This window comes from Pelophylax lessonae (assembly GCF_965119305.1).
Source record: "Pelophylax lessonae genome assembly, chromosome: 11".
NCBI classification, from domain to species: Eukaryota; Metazoa; Chordata; class Amphibia; order Anura; family Ranidae; genus Pelophylax; species Pelophylax lessonae.
The window spans coordinates 203,637,001-203,655,530 of NC_138778.1; the positions used below are offsets into that span (position 1 = coordinate 203,637,001).

The 18,530-nt window shown below is 46.2% G+C and overlaps 1 protein-coding gene across 2 annotated transcripts; it reads left to right on the plus strand.

The window, feature by feature from the left end:
• The first annotated feature begins 352 nt into the window (after positions 1–352).
• BIRC7 (baculoviral IAP repeat containing 7) lies at positions 353–15,106 on the plus strand. Of its 2 annotated transcripts, XM_082272570.1 has the most exons (7): positions 353–892; positions 4,082–4,181; positions 6,825–6,906; positions 7,132–7,177; positions 13,394–13,600; positions 14,716–14,778; positions 14,904–15,106. In XM_082272570.1, exons 1-7 carry the CDS (start codon positions 400–402, stop codon positions 15,101–15,103), a joined length of 1,191 nt encoding a protein of 396 aa, XP_082128696.1. In that variant the 5' UTR covers positions 353–399; the 3' UTR covers positions 15,104–15,106. The 2 variants fall into 2 exon arrangements, with proteins under 2 accessions (XP_082128696.1, XP_082128697.1); XM_082272571.1 differs by lacking the exon at positions 13,394–13,600.
• Positions 15,107–18,530: the final 3,424 nt, after the last annotated feature.

The window sequence follows — 18,530 nt, forward strand, 5'->3', positions numbered from 1 at the left end:
TAGTGGGACGGACAGGTGTGACCCCCCTCCCTATAAGTAGTGGGACGGACAGGTGTGACCCCCCTCCCTATAAGTAGTGGGACGGACAGGTGTGACCCCCCTCCCTATAAGTAGTGGGACGGACAGGTGTGACCCCCCTCCCCATATGTAGTGGGACGGACAGGTGTGACCCCCCCCCCCATATGTAGTGGGACGGACAGGTGTGACCCCCCCCCCATATGTAGTGGGACGGACAGGTGTGGGTCACCCCCCCAGGTGTGATGATGCTGCCTGTCCCGTGTCTCCCCTCCCCCTCCCTCCCCGGTATGATGCTGACACTGTCTGTCCGGTCTCTTCTAGAACGTCCTCCGCTCCTCCGCTCCGGTGACTCTGGGCAGCCTCAGTGGTCAGCGCTCCTCCATGGACTCGGTGCGGGAGGTGTTGGGCTCCTGGGGCCCCCCCGGTGCGGTGAAGTCCGGCATGGAGAGGGAGATGAACCGGCTGCGGACATTCCGGGACTGGTCGGGCTCGGTGTCACCCCATCACCTGGCCCGGGCCGGCTTCTTCTATCTGGGTACCGGGGACCGGGTACAGTGCTTCTCCTGCGGGGGAATCCTCCGGAGCTGGGAGCCCGGGGACCGGCCAGATACCGAGCACCGAAAATACTTCCCTACCTGTCCCTTCCTCCAGGGAACCGAACTCAGCAACGTCCCCATCCCCCAACAACCCGACCTACCGGACGGACACATCCTCAGCCAGATCCACCGACTGCCGGGAGAGCCGGAGAACGACGACCCCGCCGTCTACCCCGAGCTACTGGACATGACCAACCGAATGGGGACCTTCCGCAACTGGCCGCTACACACCGGCATCAACCCCCAGCAACTGGCGGCTGCTGGATTCTTCTATACTGGTATGTACTGGGAGGACTGGGATCATACCCCACCATGGGGGGGGGGGGGGGGGGGTTCTACTGAACTGGGATCATACCCCACCATGGGGGGTTCTGAACTGGGATCATACCCCACCATGGGGGGTTCTGAACTGGGATCATACCCCACCATGGGGGGTTCTGAACTGGGATCATACCCCACCATGGGGGGTTCTGAACTGGGATCATACCCCACCATGGGGGGTTCTGAACTGGGATCATACCCCACCATGGGGGGTTCTGAACTGGGATCATACCCCACCATGGGGGGGGGGGGTTCTGAACTGGGATCATACCCCACCATGGGGGGGGGGTTCTGAACTGGGATCATACCCCACCATGGGGGGGGGGTTCTGAACTGGGATCATAACCCACCATGGGGGGGGGGGGGGGTTCTGAACTGGGATCATAACCCACCATGGGGGGGGGGGTTCTGAACTGGGATCATAACCCACCATGAGGGGGGGGGGGGTTCTGAACTGGGATCATAACCCACCATGGGGGGGGGGGGCTTCTGAACTGGGATCATAACCCACCATGGGGGGGGGGGGGGGTTCTGAACTGGGATCATAACCCACCATGGGGGGGGGGGGTTCTGAACTGGGATCATAACCCACCATGGGGGGGGGGGCTCTTCTGTACTGGGATAATCCCCGACCATAGGGGGGATTCTTCTATACGGGATCAACCCCCCCACCATAGGGGGATTGTTCTGTACTGGGAGGAGCTGGTATCATTATATCATACCCCATCATTCGGGGGGGGGGTTCTTCTATACTGGTATGTATGAGGAGAAACTGGTTTATGCCCCACCATAGGTGGGGGTTCTTCTATACTATGTACTAGGAGGAACTAGGATCATACTGCATTGGGGGGTTCTCCTATATGAACTTGGATCATACCCCACAATAGGGGGATTCCTCTATACTGATATATACTGGGGGGACTGGGATCACTCCTTCCCCACCACAGGGAATACCTGCATACTGGCATGTACTGGGGGACTAGGATTACTCCTACCTCATTGTTGGGGGATTCTTCTATACTGGTTTGTACTGGGTAGACAGGGATCACTCCTATCCCTCCCTAATAATGGAGTTCTTCTATACTGGTTTTTACAGGGGGGACTGAGATGGTTTATACCCTAGAGGTTATAAGAGAGGGACCTTCTGCAACATAAGGGTCGGCCCCAAGCAACTCGCTGTAGCTGTATTCTTTTGGGTTCAGATCACACTGATTATCCCCACAATTTAACATTGTCTCTCACTGACCAGAGTTGAGTTATTTACACCCCAAAATTACAAATCTACTGAGATGTCATGGATGACCGCCAGGGTGGTTGTTCTGTATCCCAGATAAGTCACTGGTGGCTCGTAGACCCATGATGCGGAAAGTATCAGAATGTCACTTATGCTTCATCTACTCCTATGAGAAGATTGTATCAAGTTACTTTATGGCTCGCTTTAATGATATTGTATCCAGTTATGTCACTGATGGTTCATGAACTCCTATGTGTAGCTGAAGTCCCTGATGGCCCATCTAATTTTATGATTGCAACCTTAAGTCAAGTCCTTGATGGATCAGACACTCTTAACGGAGATCTAGTATTCCGAAACAAATGACAGCAGTATTGTATCCAAATAAGTCCCTGATTGCATGCCAATGATGGCCATATATTAGCCAAGTCTTTGATGGCTCAAACCTATAGGAATGCTGTATCACCAAATTTACTGATGGTGGGTTCCTTATGTTGTATCCCAACTTTCTGATGGGGTCTCATCCTTTTTTAATAGTACTCAACAAAATTGCCATCTACAAATTGCAGCCCCTGTGATTGAAGGACCCGTATGGACAATCAATCTGTTTAATGCACATCACGTAGTGAAGAGGTATATTGATTGTACAGCAGCAGAGGTCACAGGGTAGAGGGGGGGAGGGGAAGATGCATCAAGCATAACATTGTGACTGGTGCACCTATTCAAAAATAAAACCTAATCCTATTACTGTGAAAGGGCATGCTGGCCCTCGTGGTTCAGGTGACCTCTGACATGCAGTTGAGTGGGACAGTTATGGGGTGTGTAATGTCAGGTGAGGATGGAACAGTCCTATGCTCTGTAGTTTGGAGGTCAGCTGATACCTCTGGCCTCACATCTCCCTGTTGTGTTGGGAAGACCCCAGAACAGGAAGTTATTATAGGGCTCACCTGATCACAATGGCCCAGAACAATGGCTCTTCGGTTGTACTGACATTGGCAGGTGTTTCCTGGAGCAGTAAGCTTCTATGGGCAACCTTTTATTTGGTTTTAAGGTTTCTTTTTCTAGGTAGATATTCAATTGCATTGATGTCCTTACAATGCTGTCCTAGGTCTACATGGATATTGATTTAAAGCACTGATGCTTTGTATTGAAGTTGCGTAGAATTCAGAAGAATACAGTTCAATAGAAAAATCTGGGAGTTCAAATCCTTTTAAAAATGGCAAAATATGTTAGTCTCCCATATCTTATGTGTACCTTTAGGCTTTGACCGTGTTCTAAGAAAGTTGAGTTCCACTGCTTTGACTGTTTTAGGACACATGCAGGGCTGGCCCGAGACATAGTGCTGCCTGGGTCCAAGAATGAAATGCTGCCACCCCCCCCCCCCCCCCCATCCAAAAAAATTGCATGCATATCCAGCAAAGAGATTTCCATAAAGCAGAGACCTCCCCCATATAGTAAAGAGACAGCCCAATCCAGCAAAGGGAAATACCCATATATTCAGCAAGAGACTTCTCCATGAAGCAAAGATATCCCTATAGTAAAGAGACAGCCCAATCCAGCAAAGAGACATTCCTATATATTAAGCAAAAAGACATGCCCAGAGGGAAGGAGGGAGTCTTGGGTTCTCGGGCAGTGTGCCCCTGTTGCTGCCCCTCTTAAAGTGCTGCCTGGGTCCCATGGACCCACTGGGACCCATAGTAGGGCCGGCCCTGGACACATGGATAATTTATGGTGCTTTGGGTCCAAGGACAAGGATGGTGTCCATTGCTTTAGGTTCTAGGACAAAGGGCTAATGTCCCATGCTTTGACCGTTTGGGTTCTGAGAGTGATAATGCCCCATCTTTGGTTTTTTTTGTGAGGGATTATGTCCTGTGCATTCTAGGAGAGAGGAATAATGTTCTGTGGTTTGTTCTAGGGCAGAGGGATAATGTCCGGTGCTTCCACTGTGATGGGGAACTGAGGAACTGGGAGCGGGGAGATGACCCCTGGAGGGAGCATGCCAAATGGTTTCCAAGGTAAGTTTGATCACATCACAACCTGGTAAGCATGGTTTTAATCTCGGCTTTTATATGTACATTCCAAAGTTTCAAGAAAAAGTCTACAGCATACCAAGACCCGTCTAAATAAAATCCTGTCAAATCCCACATATGTCTTTAGTGGTAGAATAGGGACTTTCAGTCCACTGCAACTTCAGCTCCTTATATAGCTTGAAATGGCAGAGGGGACCAAGGGACAATTGTGGCCATTTAGGGCAGAGTTGAACCTCGGCCTATCTACAGGCAAAATTAGAATATCACCAGTCAATTTTTTTCAGTAATTCAATTCCAAAATTGAAACTAGTATATTCTATAGATTCATCACAGATAGATAGTGTATATATATATATATATATATATATATATATATATATATATATATATTCTATCCTTTTTCTTAACGTTGCTTATGGCCAGAAAATGAGAATTGCATAAGACTATGCCCTCAATACTTCAGGGCTCCTTTTGCATGAATTACTGAATCAGTGGGGCGTGGCACTGCAGAGGTGTTATGGAAGCCCAAGTTTCTTTGATAGCGGCCTTCAGTTCCTCTTTGTTGGGTCTGGTGTCATCTTAAATTTGACAATACCCTACAGATTCTCTATGGGGTTTAGGTCAGGTGAGTTTTCAAGCTAATCAAGCAGTGATATCCATGATCTTGAAACCAGGTATTGGTAGTTTTGGCAGTGTGGGCAGGTGTAAAGTCCTGCTGGAAAATGAAATCCGCATCTCCATAAAGCTGGTCAGCAGAGGGAAGCATGAAGTGCTCTAGAATTTCCTGGTAGAGGGCTGCGCTGACTTTGGACTTGCTAAACAGTGGACCAACACCAGCAGATGACACGGCTCCCCAAATCAGGGAGTGTAAACTTCACACCTGACCTCATGCAGCCCTGATTCTGTGCTTCTCCACTCTTCCTCCAGACTCTGGGACCTTGATTTCCAAAGAAATGCAAAATTTACTTATGAAAAGGACTTTGGACCACCGAGCAACAGTCCAGTCCTTCTCAACCCAGGTTACATCTCTGGTTCAGGAGTCACTTGACGCAAGGAATGCGACAGTTGTAGCCCATGTCCTGAATACGTCTTTGTGGTGGCTCTTGAAGCACTGACACCAGCTGTAGTCCACTCCTTGTGAATCTCCCTCAAATTCTTAAATGGCCTTTGCTATACAATTCTCAAGACTGGTTATTCCTTTTGCGTGTGCACTCTTTTTTCTTTTTTTTTTCTACCACTTTGCTTCCACACAACTTTCCATTAATATGCTTGGATACAGCACTCTGTGAACAGCCAGCTTCTTTAGCAATGACCTTTTGTGACTTACCCTCCTTGGGTAGAGTGTCAGTGACCGTCTTCTGGACAACTGTCAATTTGGCAGTCTTCCCCATGATTGTGTGACCTACTGAACTGAACTTGGAGGCCATTTAAATCGGGGGTCTCAAACTGGTGGCCCTCCAGCTGTTGCAGAACTTGAAATCCCATGAGGCATTGCAAGGCTGACAGTTGCAAGCATTATTCCCATAGGTAGAGGCATGATGGGACTTATAGTTCAGCAACAGCTGGAGGGCCAACCGTTTAAGACCCCCTGATTTTAAAGGCTCAATAAATATTTACAGGTGTTTTGAGTTGGCTGATTATAGTGACATGAGTCTACAATAAACTTTCACAATATTGTAATTTTCTGAGATGCTGAATTTTGGGTTTTCACTAGCTGTAAGCCATAATCCTCAAAATTTAAAGAGAAATGCATGAAATGTATCACTGTGTAATGAATCTGAGTTTTTCACACTTTCAATTCAATTGCTGAAATTACCTTTTTGATCAAATTTTTTGAGATACGCCTGTATTTTGTCAATATAGTATAATTGGGACAACTGGGCTGCAATGTAGTAGAGGTTATCAGGAAGAGCTGCTCCCCCAAGATCAGTGGGGTTCCTTAGCGTATGCCAGGGCAATTTATGCCTACAAGCACTCCTTGCATATGATTTCAGGGCATACACTTTAAAGTGATCTTCAGAAAAATCGAATACAGACTCGGGTACTGTTAAATGAGTTTTACGTGCCCTTACCTGCACTTCTCCCAGCAGCCAGTACTGTCCTCTTGCCTCACTCTGGTTTGGATATGTAGGTGGGGTGCGGCAATACATTCAGGTCTGTGAAGAACTTGTATTAAAATAGTACAGCAACAGTTTTTACAGACAGGATAGGAAGGCTGCCCAACCGGGTGCACTCATGGTTTCCAGTAATGAGAAGAGCAGGTATCAGCCAGACTGACAGCATCAGTTAAAAGAGCAGGATGTCTTGACTGTCTTGTGCCCCAAATAGGATGATGTCCAAGGAGATGCACCCCTACACTTTCCCTTAATGCTAGTACTGTTCCTAACAGGCAGGGTACCTGTCCCTACTCTACCAACTAGCAGAAAGGTGCCAAGCCTGGGAGCAAGGGTCTCTGCCTGACCCAAGATGGCTGCCAGTATCGCATGGGAAAATGGCGTCCAATATGATAGCTTCTCCAGTGACCCAGGAAACCATAGAGGAACACTGTTCCTCTCGACTTCTCAAGAGTGCTGCTGTGGTGGAGTGCCACCTGCAGATATGAGGTAACTTGACATTTTTTCATTGTAGGTGTGAATTTCTTGTGCAGTCCATGGGACCTGCGTACATTCGTAGCGTGCAAGACTCTATAGGCAGCAGTCCAGAGAGTTCAGTGAGTATCCTATGTATTAATGCTTTGTAGCCTTGTTTAACAGACCACTAAACAGTCCTGAATGCCTTGTAACCTTGTTTACAGACCACTAAGCAGTCCTGATTTGCGCACTACATTTTTTTTTTTCTCTGGGGCATGGAAGTTGGGATTGTTCAGTCATTGGGTAATATGGATTGGTGGCTTCTGCATTTACAGTTCTCATTATCCCAAATTTTTTTTTTACAGTCTGAATTCCTGAGGACATCTGATAGGAGCCCCATCACACCCAGTGGTAAGTGACAGCTTGCTTTGTGCTGTAAAGGTTAACTATTTCAAGGCAAAAGCCACGTGCCATGAAAACACATTTATTTCATATTTAACTTTTTGAAATGGGTGCAGTTCACCAAAATCTTTGTAGAAGGACTCGCGTGCTATGGTGGGCCTAGTATGAGACCTGTCAAATTAGGCAGCTAATCAAAAATAACAAGCAGCTATAAAGAAATAACTGTTAAAGGTATGAATTGACCTGTTAAGTGACCACTTGCCTGGACGCCAGAAAAATCAGTCTTTTATATTGTGGTTCTCAAATCTTTACTTGGCGCAGGGAAACTGGCTTTCAGATTGCCCGCGTTATAGATGCATGTTCTGCTACCATGTCCAGTGGGTTGGCTTGGGTTTGTTTTCTTGGGGTCAGCGCACAAAGCTTGTCTTACAGTTGAACCTAGATTCCCAACTCTGCCGTTCAGCAGCATCCATGGAGGGGTCTCCTGAGCTTTCACTGTAATGTTCTGGCATTAGGATGGAAGGCACAGAAGTCTCTGGTGTGGACTTGGCCTGGTAGGTCCAAAACCATCGGAGAAGGCTTTTGAACTTTTGTCTTATTTGGTGTCTTCTGAAACTGGCTAGATCAGACAATTAGGGTATTTTTACCGGGTTCTTAGAGCCAAGTTCTCTGCAGCAGGTGGTTGAGAAGGTGGACCCTGTACTCCCAAGGTTTGTGTTTTATGAAAGGGTGTGATGAACCTTACATTGTATACTCAATAAGCCTCTTGGTTTCAAAGTTTAAGTTTAAACGGAATCCTAGCTAGTTCTGTTTTATGGAGATTTCCACAACATGGGGGCTGGCAGTCAGGCAGCCTGAATATTTATGCAGCTCCAGCCAATCCCTGAGGGGGTGTGCAGTGATGGTGGTTGGGGAATAGTAGAGTCCCAGCGTGGGGTCTTTTCTCTAGAGGAGAGGTCCCAGCTGTACTCGGCTGGGGGGCATATCCAGCCACATTCCCATTAGGAGCCAAGGAGGGGGGGGGATCTGCTTTGGAAGCTTCAGAGGCATCTGCCTGCTGGAGTCTGAGGGAAACATTCTGTACTCCGTGTCCCCACAACTTGAATAAGGGAGAAGTTACCCATGACTGTTAACCCCTGCTGCACAAGTGCAAGGCTTGCCTGGTCTGGGACATTGCTACCAGTGCTGAGAGAAGTGGAAAGTGCTGGACCCTTAACTTTATTTTACTGCTGTTATCTTAAGGTGTCAATGTTGGTGTAAATGATCTGGTTCATAGGCAGGCAGCTTCTACACCCCAGAGGATCTCCAGTCACCTTGGCTTGTAGTATGATGCAAGAAGGGTTGAAATTTAGGATAGAACATGTATTCCATTAAAGGTCAGGGCAGGGGTACAGATCAAATGGCCAAAGTGTTTTGGGGGCTTAACTGCCCCCTTTCATCAGGGTTATTCCAGTGTAAGTGGAAAGCACAGACCTATCGGCTTGTTTGGCAGCCAGTGCTGTCCATTGCTACCAGCTGCTATAAGTGACGAGTGTCCCTTCTTGAGTTTGAGTATCCCCGAACCCCATCCAAGTTGAGGTGCAGTAAACGTTCAAAAAAGCAACCCCTAGACTGTTTCTCCGACGGTGAACTTTGTTGTTTGCCTGGCTGTTGCTTCACTAGTGGAAGAATACCCTGGGGAAAAAAAATAGTAGCCCTTGCTGGGGGGTAGTGCTACATAAGACATTGTAAACCCCAATTATTGATCTGGTCAGTTAAGTAGCAGAGGGGGGTTGTTGAACACCAAAGCCGCTGAAACTGATTAACAGGTGAACTAGATGGGGCAACAATGAGACGACCTCCAAAACAGGAATAGTTTTACAGGTGGACGCCACTGACATTTTTTTTCCCTGCTCCTTTTTTCTACTTTTTTTTTTTTTCTCTAGTAGGGTCAGTGTCACTACTGGTAGCATGAGGTGATACATGGATCCTATAGAGCAGTGGTCCTCAACCCTGGTCCTCAGGGCCCACTAACAGGCCAGGTTTGCAAGATAACTGAAATGCATCCCAGGTGATATCATTTGCTGCTCAGTGATTGAAGTACTCTAGTCTGCATCTCCCTAAGGTAATACCTAAAATCTGGCCTGTTAGTGGGCCCTGAGGACCGGAGTTGAGGACCACTGCTATAGAGGTTGCACAGGCAGTCAGACTCCTCCAGGATGGCACATCAATACGTGCCATTGCCAGAAGGTTTGCTGTCTCCCAGCACACAAGAGCATTGAGGAGGAGACAGGTAGTTACCCTAGGAGAGCTGGACAGGGCTGTAGAAGGTCCTTAACCAATCAGCAGGACCTGTATCTGCTCCTTTGTGCAAGGAGGAACATGATGAGCACGTCCAGAGCCCTACAAAATGACCTCCAGCAGGCCACTGGTGTGAATGATTCTGAGCAAACAATCAAACGGACTTCATGAGCGTGGCTTGAGGGCCCGATGTCCTCTAGTGGGCCCTGTGCTCACAGCCAGACACCGTGGAGCTCAGTTGGCATTTGCCATTATATACCAAAATTAGCTAGTCCACCACTGGCACCCTGTGCTTTTCAGATGAGAGCAGGTTCACCCTAAGCACATGTGACAGATGTGAAAGCGTCTGGAGAAGCCATGTAGAACGTTATGCTGCCTGTAACATCGTTCAGCATGAACTGTTTGGTGGGTCAGTGATGGTCTTGGGGGCGGGGGGGGGGGCATATCCATAGGTCAGGGTAGGCATATCCATAGGATGCACAGACCTCTACAGGGTAGACAATGGCATCCTGACTGATATCGGGATTGAATTCTTGGACCCATTGTCGGACCCAACGCTGGTGCAGTGGGTCCTGGGTTCCTCCTGGTGCACGATAATACCTGGCCTCTTATGGCGAGAGCATGCAGCATGTTCCTGGAGGATGAAGTCATTGATGGTATTGAATAACCCCCATGTTCGCCATACCTTAATCCAATAGAACACCTCTGGGACATTGTTTAGGTCCATCTGATGCCACCAGGTTGCACCTCAGTTTGTTCAGGAGTTCAGTGATGCCCTGATCCAGATCTGGGAGGAAATACCCCAGGACACCATCTGTCATCTCGGGAGCATTCCCCGACATTGTCAGGCATGCATGCAAGCACATGGAGAGCCATACAAACTACTAAGGACCATTGAGTTGCAATGAGATTTCAGCAAAATTGACTAGCCTGTTGCATCAATTTTTCACTTTGATTTTCGGGGTGTCTTTGAATTCAGCCCTCTAAAGGTTGATCACTTTTCCATCAAACGATGTGACATCCTTTCCTAACACATTACCCAGTCCATACCAGTATAGATCCTAACACATTACCCAGTCCATATCAGTATAGATATCCAGCATGAGATTTTTCCCCATTGAGATCTGATGTTTTCAAAGTGTTAATTTGTTTGCGCAGTGTATTTTGTATTCTCATGCACTGTGTATCAGACTATTGCTGAGAATTGTTAGCAAAAATGGCGGTTTTCAGTCTTTACATCTCAGTGCCACTTAGCCAATGGCTGAAGGAGATGTCTGTATACACAATCAAAGGCTGCATGACCTTTCTCGGGATGGGTGGAGTGGCTGCTTGGTCTTGACTGGAAATGTTTGAGTGCCATTGCAGGTGCATGACTACGGGATGGGGACAGAGCTTGCTGTGTTTAAGAGTGCCTAAACAAGGTCCTTCATGCATAGCAGAGTTCTTGGGTGGGAATAAAAGCTTGGGTACAAAGACAGAAAATTACTGCTTTTCTAATTTTATTACAATGCTGCGTGAAATTTGATTAGGAGGCTGTGGGAGATTGATGCTCTTATGGTGTCAGTGGTGATTAAAGCTCAACTCCAGGCAAACTAATAAACCAATTGATGCATGGAATGCATATGGGATGTTGGCTGCCCAAGGATTTGTACTTCAGACAAACCAGTCCTGAAGACTACAAAGCTCTGCCACACAGCACAGCCCTGTCTGGAAGTGTAGTGTTTTTTTTTTTCAGCTGCACAGATCTGGTCTTCCCCCCCCCCCCCCAACAGCACACTGATGAGCTCACCTGTCGCTCTGCTCTTCCCTACTTTCAGCATGCTTCTTGTGCTGCTCCCTCCCCCTTTCTCAGCTCTGCTGTACTGGGGCTAGAAGCTGTACACAAGCTTACATTTGGGTAGTTGCACAGCTCACAAATTTTAGATAACTTGACTACTGGAGGGGTACCGAATGGATATTTTGAAATTGTAAATTCAGGATGCACCAAACCGAAACAGTGATGGTCATTAAAGTCGAATACAATATAATATACACAACACTTTTATGTTTTTGAGTTCAGCTCATGAAAAATGGGGGCAAAGATCTGACATTCTATGTACACAAGGCCGCTTTCTCCCAAGTATTCACAAATCTGTTAGTGAGCGCTTCTCCTTTGCTGAGATCCATCCACCTCGCAGGTGTGGCATATCAAGATGCTGATTAGACAGCATGATTATTGCACAGCTGTGCCTTAGGCTGGACACAATAAAAGGCCACTCTAAAATGTGCAGTTTTACTGTATTGGGGAGGGTCCGAAAACCAGTCAGTATCTGGTGTGACCACCGTTTGCCTCACACAGTGCAACACATCTCCTTCGTTGATCAGGTTGTTTGGCCTGTGGAATGTTGGTCAACTCCTCCAATGGCTGTGCAAAGTTGTTGGATAGTGGCAGGACCTAGAACACGCTGTCTTATATGCCGATACAGAGCATCCCAAACATGCTCAATGGGTGACATGTCCGGTGAGTATGCTGGCCATGGAAGAACTGGGATGTTTTCAGCTTCCAGGAATTGTGTACAGATCTTTGCACCATGGGGCCGTGCATTATCATGCTGCAACATGAGGTGATGGTCGTGGATGAATGGCATAACAATGAGCCTCAGGATCTTGTTGCGGTATCTCTGTGCATTCAAAATGCCATCAATAAAATGCATCTGTGTTCGTTGTCCATAACCTATGCCTGCCCATACCATAACCACACCACCACCATGGGCCACTCTATCAACAATGTTGACATCAGCAAACCGCTCACCCACATGACGCCATACACACTGTCTGCCATCTGCCCTGTACAGTGAAACCTGGGATTCATCAATGAAGGGAACACCTCTCCAAAGTGCCAGACGCCATCGAATGTGAGCATTTGCCCACTCAAGTCGGTTACGACTACGAACTGCAGTCAGGTGGAGACCCCGATGAGGATGAGCATGCAGATGAGCTTCGCTGAGACGGGTTTCTGACGGTTTATGCAGAAATTCTTTGGTTATGCAAACCCTTTGTTGCAGCAGCTGTTCGGGTGGCCGGTCTCAAACAATCTTGGAGGTGAAGATGCTGGATGTGGATGTTTTGGTCTGGTTACATGTGCAATAATCATCATGCTGTCTAATCAGAATCTTTGTCACACCTGTGAGGTGGATGGATTATCTTGGCAAAGAAGCGCTCACTAACACAGATTTATACAGATTTGTGAACCGTATTTGAGAGAAATAGGCCTTTTGTGTAGAAAGTCTTAGATGAGTTCAGCTCATGAAAAATGGGGGCAAAAACGAGTGTTGGGTTATTATAATTTTGTGTGTATATAATATTTGACTTTTTAATTGCTATCATGAATTGAAATGACTAGGACTTTATTGTTGGCTATTAGCGGCATCTTTAGCGCAAGAAAAATGCATCCTTTTAAAACGTCTTCACTGGTCTGTTGCGCTTCTGTTGTGGTGTTAAAAAATCTGGCTTGCTGCATTTTTGGTCATTTAAAAAAAAAAAAGCATTGAAAATGCAGCAAGAACACATCAATAACACGCCAGTGTTAACATTTTGGTGCAGTTTGAGTCACATGACTTATGGAAAACACCATAAACACGGTAAAATTGTTGCAAAATGCCAAACTCCATTTTTGGCTGGTATTTAGATGCTGAGATTTCGGTTCATCTCTATTGATTACGATTTGAATACAGCTGTATTGTTCGTGCCTTTTTTGAGATCTGCTGTGAGTTCAGCTTTAATAGTTGGGCCTCACCAAGGCTACATCATTACTCCACCATGGCTCCTTTCAGACCCTAAAACCTTCTTTGCTGGAGCAGTGCAGGGTCTACCCTCTCTCCCATGAAATTACAAGCTTGCCTTAATTTGACTGCTACTGTAGGACTTTGATTTGACCATAACCCCTGGCCTGCTGGTCCCTTGCAGATTCTCCAGGACACTGGCAGGACTTCCTCCAGTCGTCCATAGTACAGGACGCCTTACGGATGGGCTTTGATGAGAGCCTGGTGGCCAGTGTGGTGCAGAGCCGATTTCTGATGGTGGGAGCCCCTTACAGCTGCTTGTCTGAGCTGGTCTCTGAACTGGTCGATGAAACCGTGCTGGCAGAAGAGGAGAGTGTGCCACAGATCCCAGGTACATAGCCCAAGCCTAAAGTTCAACATACATTGTACAATGTGACTGTAAAATCTTGGATTTTCCAAAACTGTGTAATGAGGACCTACTGAAACTATTGTATGAAGTCAGGCAGGCCCTTCTACTAAATTCATTTCGATTGTACAGCCAGATTTCCAACACTTGTGGTGAACTTGGGTGTTAAGCTGAACTCCAGGCAAATATCTTAAAATTTGAGCTGTATTACCTGTCAAGATTGGCATTTCTGTCCATACTGTGTTCAGCTCTGCCACAAAGCGCAGCCTGGTCAGGCCAGTAGAGCTGATTTTTCTCTGCTTTGGCAGCTCTGGTCCTCCCAAAGCCTTTGCAAGGAGATGCACCGCAATGGTGAGCTTGTTGCACCACAATGGTGAGCTTATCTGTCCCTCAGCCCTCCCCTCCAATCGCACGTGAGCACTGCAGTACAACTGGCTTTGTTCAGCTTCTTCCTTTTCTAGTATGACCTCTGCTGTACAGGGGACAAGAGGCTTACACGGGTTATATTCTGCTACTTGCATTAAAGATATTAATCATTAATTGTATTAAGCTTTATCGGTTTTTAATACTTGCCTGGAGTTCATCTTTAAAGCGAATCTGTCAGAGCCTATTGTCCTTCTGAAGATGCTGGTTCCCTGGTTTCCCCACTGAATGTCCAGGCATGTAGCCTTTAGTCAAGCGTTCTAATCTAGGTACATGGTCCATGGCTTTCCTCATCTAGGTACATGTTCCATGGCTTTCCTCCCAACTGATCAGCAGCAAAGCCAGGTATCCAATATCTTTAAGAATGTTGATGGAAAACACCAACTTCATTTGAAATCAACTATTTTTAGACAGGTCCACTTTTTTTTTTTTTTGGTGTCAATAGTTCTGCATGCCTTCTCACTTGGACACAATTTCCCCTTGTTTTAAAGCCAGAGATGGGAAGCTAGCAAGGTCTGGAATTGCTGCTTTGTATAGTTGGGTAGGCGAAGGGTCTCCTATTGCTAGTAGGTTGCTTTCAATTCTACTACTGCAATGTTGGAAGGTACCTCAGTCATCTAACTGGCTTCCTAAACTTAAATGTGGATTTCTGTATGATGAATGCTCTTCTCTTCCAGAACGTACCCAAATTTCAGAAGGTCCTTCACAAAGATCTGCATCCCAGCCCCCCAAACAACCAGGTAATCATGATGACCTATTCAAAATGGAAGCATGGAATTGACCATTTTGGTTAAGCACAAGTATTGAAGATTGGGCGAGGGTGACTCTAAAATGGTTTGGTCTTGACGCAATTTGCTCTTTTCAGAAGCTACCCTCAGTACAGAGGAACAGCTGCGACGGCTGAAGGAGGAAAGGATGTGTAAAGTCTGTATGGACAAAGACTCGTCTATGGTCTTCGTACCTTGTGGACACCTGGTGGTGTGTGTGGACTGCGCCCCTAATCTCAGACATTGTCCCATTTGCCGGGCAACCATCAGAGGCAGCATGCGGGCCTTCATGTCTTGAGCTGGCAGGTGAGTAAGCTTGTCTTTACTCTAACCCTAAACTCAACTATCCCATTAAAGAAAGACCAGACAAGATGCCTTCCATCTCTTGGATATTCCTGAATGAGTGCTTGTCTTGAGTACAAAACATTACTTTATAGATGCAGATGGTTCTCTTTACTACAAAAGTAGCAGGTGCTGTGTACTTGGTGTAGCAGGGTTCATTTTGGTGTACCGCTCTGCCTGGGATGGATCTGATCAGCAGGCTGTACAAAAAGCTGCATTTGGGAGTTATTCTCATGCTGGTTCTAGGGCTTGAGTGCAAGTTGGGAGGATTGCCTCTGCCAGGGATTGGGAATCTGCAAACTAGCTTTAAAGAGGCCTTATTACAAGAGGTAGGCAAGATGAATCGACCTCAACAGTGAATCCTGCATTAAAAAAATCCTGAGGTACACAGCACACCAGGGACTGCCAATTTATGTAGTGTGTGGGGGGGGGGGGGGGGGTGCGAGTCCTGTCTGTGCACAAACTTATGGATACAGGAAAAAAGGTCAGACGTGTCTTCAATTCCCACCTAGATTTCAGCTTTGAGAATGTTGGCAAATGGAGCTACTAGAGCAGGAATCCTCAAACTACGGCCTTCCAGCGGTTGCAGAACTACACATCCCATGAGGCATTGTAAAACTCAGATTCACAGACATGACTAGGCATGATGGGAATTGTTTCTGAACTGGAGGGCCATAATTTGAAGACCCCTGTACTAAAGCATAAAAGATATTAAAGCCATTAAGATGCCAAAGGATTTGTATTTCAGTCCATCCAGGTTCTTAGACCTAGACAGGATAGCCAAGGGATGACACTAAATTGTTAGGCTATAGAGGGAATGCAATGATGTCGTCTCTAAACCTCCAGGCTGTTGACTGGACTGAGCAGTAGCAGACTAATAAGATTGTCCTTTGCTTGCTTTGCCCATCAGCAGGTACCTGAACGCATGCATGCAGCACGCCTGGCTGGGCCCCAGTCTTGGGGGGGGGGGGGGGGGGGCGATTGTAAGAGGCTGACAGTCAGATTTAGGTACTTTCATTTACAAAATGATCTAGTAATAGAGCTACATACTACAGCTGAATTTTGGCTTAACTCCCTACAAGTTTAGTCACATGTACTTATCAGTCATGAAGTGTGCCCACATTATGCAGGCAGCTGGATCCACGAGAAATATTCACTGCAGGGATGCCCGTCCTCCTACGCCGTGATTGGCTAGCGGGGATGTCAATCAACGGGTCCAGTGGACCTTATTGTCCACCGGCCACCTGCGAACATCCCCGGGAGAGGCAGAATGGCAATTTGCTTATGTAAACAATGCAGATCGCCGTTCTGTGAGGGGACAAGACGGAGATCTTGTGTTCCTGCTAAGCAGGAACCAGGATCTCCCCCCCCCCCCCCTCTGTTAGTAAGCACCCCCTAGGGACACACTTAACCCTTTGATCACCCCTGATGTTAACCCCTTCCCTGCCAGTGTCATTGCAGTGATCACTGTGAAGTCACTGGTCCCCAAAAAGTGTCGGTCAAATGTCCAATTTGTCTGCCGCAATGTTGCAGTCCCGTTAGGCTGCTGATCGCTGCCATTACTAGTAAAAAATACAAATTCCATATCATTTGTAGACGCTGTAACATTTGCACAAACCAATCAATATACGCTTTATTGGGATTTTTTTTATTTATAACAAAAATATGTAGAATACATATTGGCCTAAACTGATGGAAGAAAATTTTTTTTTAATTTTTTTTTTTTGGGCTGTATTTTTTTATACCAAGTAAAGCGTTTAATTTTTTTTCAAAATTGTCGCTTTTTTGTTTTTATAGCACAAAAAATAAACAGCAGAGGTGACCAAAAGAAAGCTCTATTAGTGGGGAAAAAGACATCATTTTTATTTGGGTACAGTGTGGCACGACGGTGAAATTGTCATTTAAAGTAACGCAGTGCCGAATCGCAAAAAATGGCCTGGTCATTAAGGGGGTAAAACCTTCAGGTCCAGAAGTGGTTAAAGTTATGGGAGTGTAAAGGCAGGCGTCCCAATACAATGGGAAAATATACTGCGTGCTAGATTTGATACCCTGCATTGGTTTTTAAAGATTGATACTGTGGATGCATGCAGAGTATCATTTGCCTACCCTCCAGTGGGTGTCATCGTGGCACCCTTAACGTATAGTGATGCTTACTGTTGTGCCGGAGGTCAACAGGGCTCAATCATCCAGAACTGCCCACCATTGGCTCAGATTCCCGCACATCACATGAACTGGGAATGAACCATAGGTGTGCGCAGCCTATTGCATTAGGGTGTGCACACTAAAGCTCAAACACACACATCTGTGTGTACATGTATGGACCATCAGTGAAAGGTGCACAAGCACTACTTATGGCAGAGTGGGAGACCTTTGCCATCTTCCTGCTGGCACACAGTGATAGGCATGGGGTGATTAGGGTGTGCCCAGGCACTTTCGGCACACCCTGTGCACTCGCCTATTGCCTGAACATTTAGAAAAAGTGTTCTCAGTGTTTCTGATCTGCATACTTGTTCCAGGTCTGACTCGGTACTGAAGATACTGGACCAGAATAGAAAGGCTTTCAACATCACTGGATACATCAAGCATGGTCACCCCGCCTGAATCCAATCACTGAACAATGAGCTGGTCTCTTGAAGCATCCAGTTCCTGCAGCTAGGAATCTGTGTACAGGGCTACAAAAGGCAATCGTTTTCTGTCCATGCTGGAGTGGTAGTGTGATCCTATTTTTTTATATTTAATTTTTTTTTTGCTAGTAGCGCTGTCATTTGCAGTCCTGTGCTTTTTTTTTATTTAATGACGATGGCCTCCTGTGGCCAACTTATATTTATGATGTGACATTCAGCTAATTTATGATGTGGTATTCAATAAAGTATTTTTGATTACAAAATGTCTCATATGTAATGTGCTATTGGCATCTAAACTAAAATGGTTCTAACATGTAGCGGAAGGCTATGATGTACTATAGAAAGATGTTCATGGTGGTCAGTCTTTCATTTGGTAAAAGTATAACTTTATTCTTCTAGTATGGAAGGTGCTGGTTCCTGCTGCTGACTTCTTCTGTATGGCCGAGTGATGTGATATTGTCAGAACAGGTCCTGGTCCATTTTAGCATGCCTCCTGTGACAGTTGGGGAAATTTACTTAACCACTTAAGAACCCGGCTCTTTCTGACACTTGTTTACAAGATAAAAATCAGTTTTAATTTTTGCTAGAAAATTACTTTGAACCCCCAAACATTATAGATTTTTTAGCAGAGACCCTATAGAATAAAATGGAGATCGCTGCAATATTTTTTATTGCACCATATTTGTGCAGCAGTCTTCCAAATGCAATTTTTTTGGGGGAAAAAAATCACTTTTTTTTTTTTTCTTTTTCTATGTTAAA

What these genes read in the sequence shown, in the direction of transcription:
- BIRC7 (XM_082272570.1), top strand. Translation starts at nt 400, where the DNA reads ATGGACTCGGTGCGGGAGGTGTTGGGCTCCTGGGGCCCCCCCGGTGCG. An exon ending in TGCTGGATTCTTCTATACTG is followed by an intron (nt 893 to 4,081) that starts GTATGTACTGGG and finishes GGTTTGTTCTAG; the next exon opens with GGCAGAGGGATAATGTCCGG. An exon ending in CCAGCCCCCCAAACAACCAG is followed by an intron (nt 14,779 to 14,903) that starts GTAATCATGATG and finishes TGCTCTTTTCAG; the next exon opens with AAGCTACCCTCAGTACAGAG.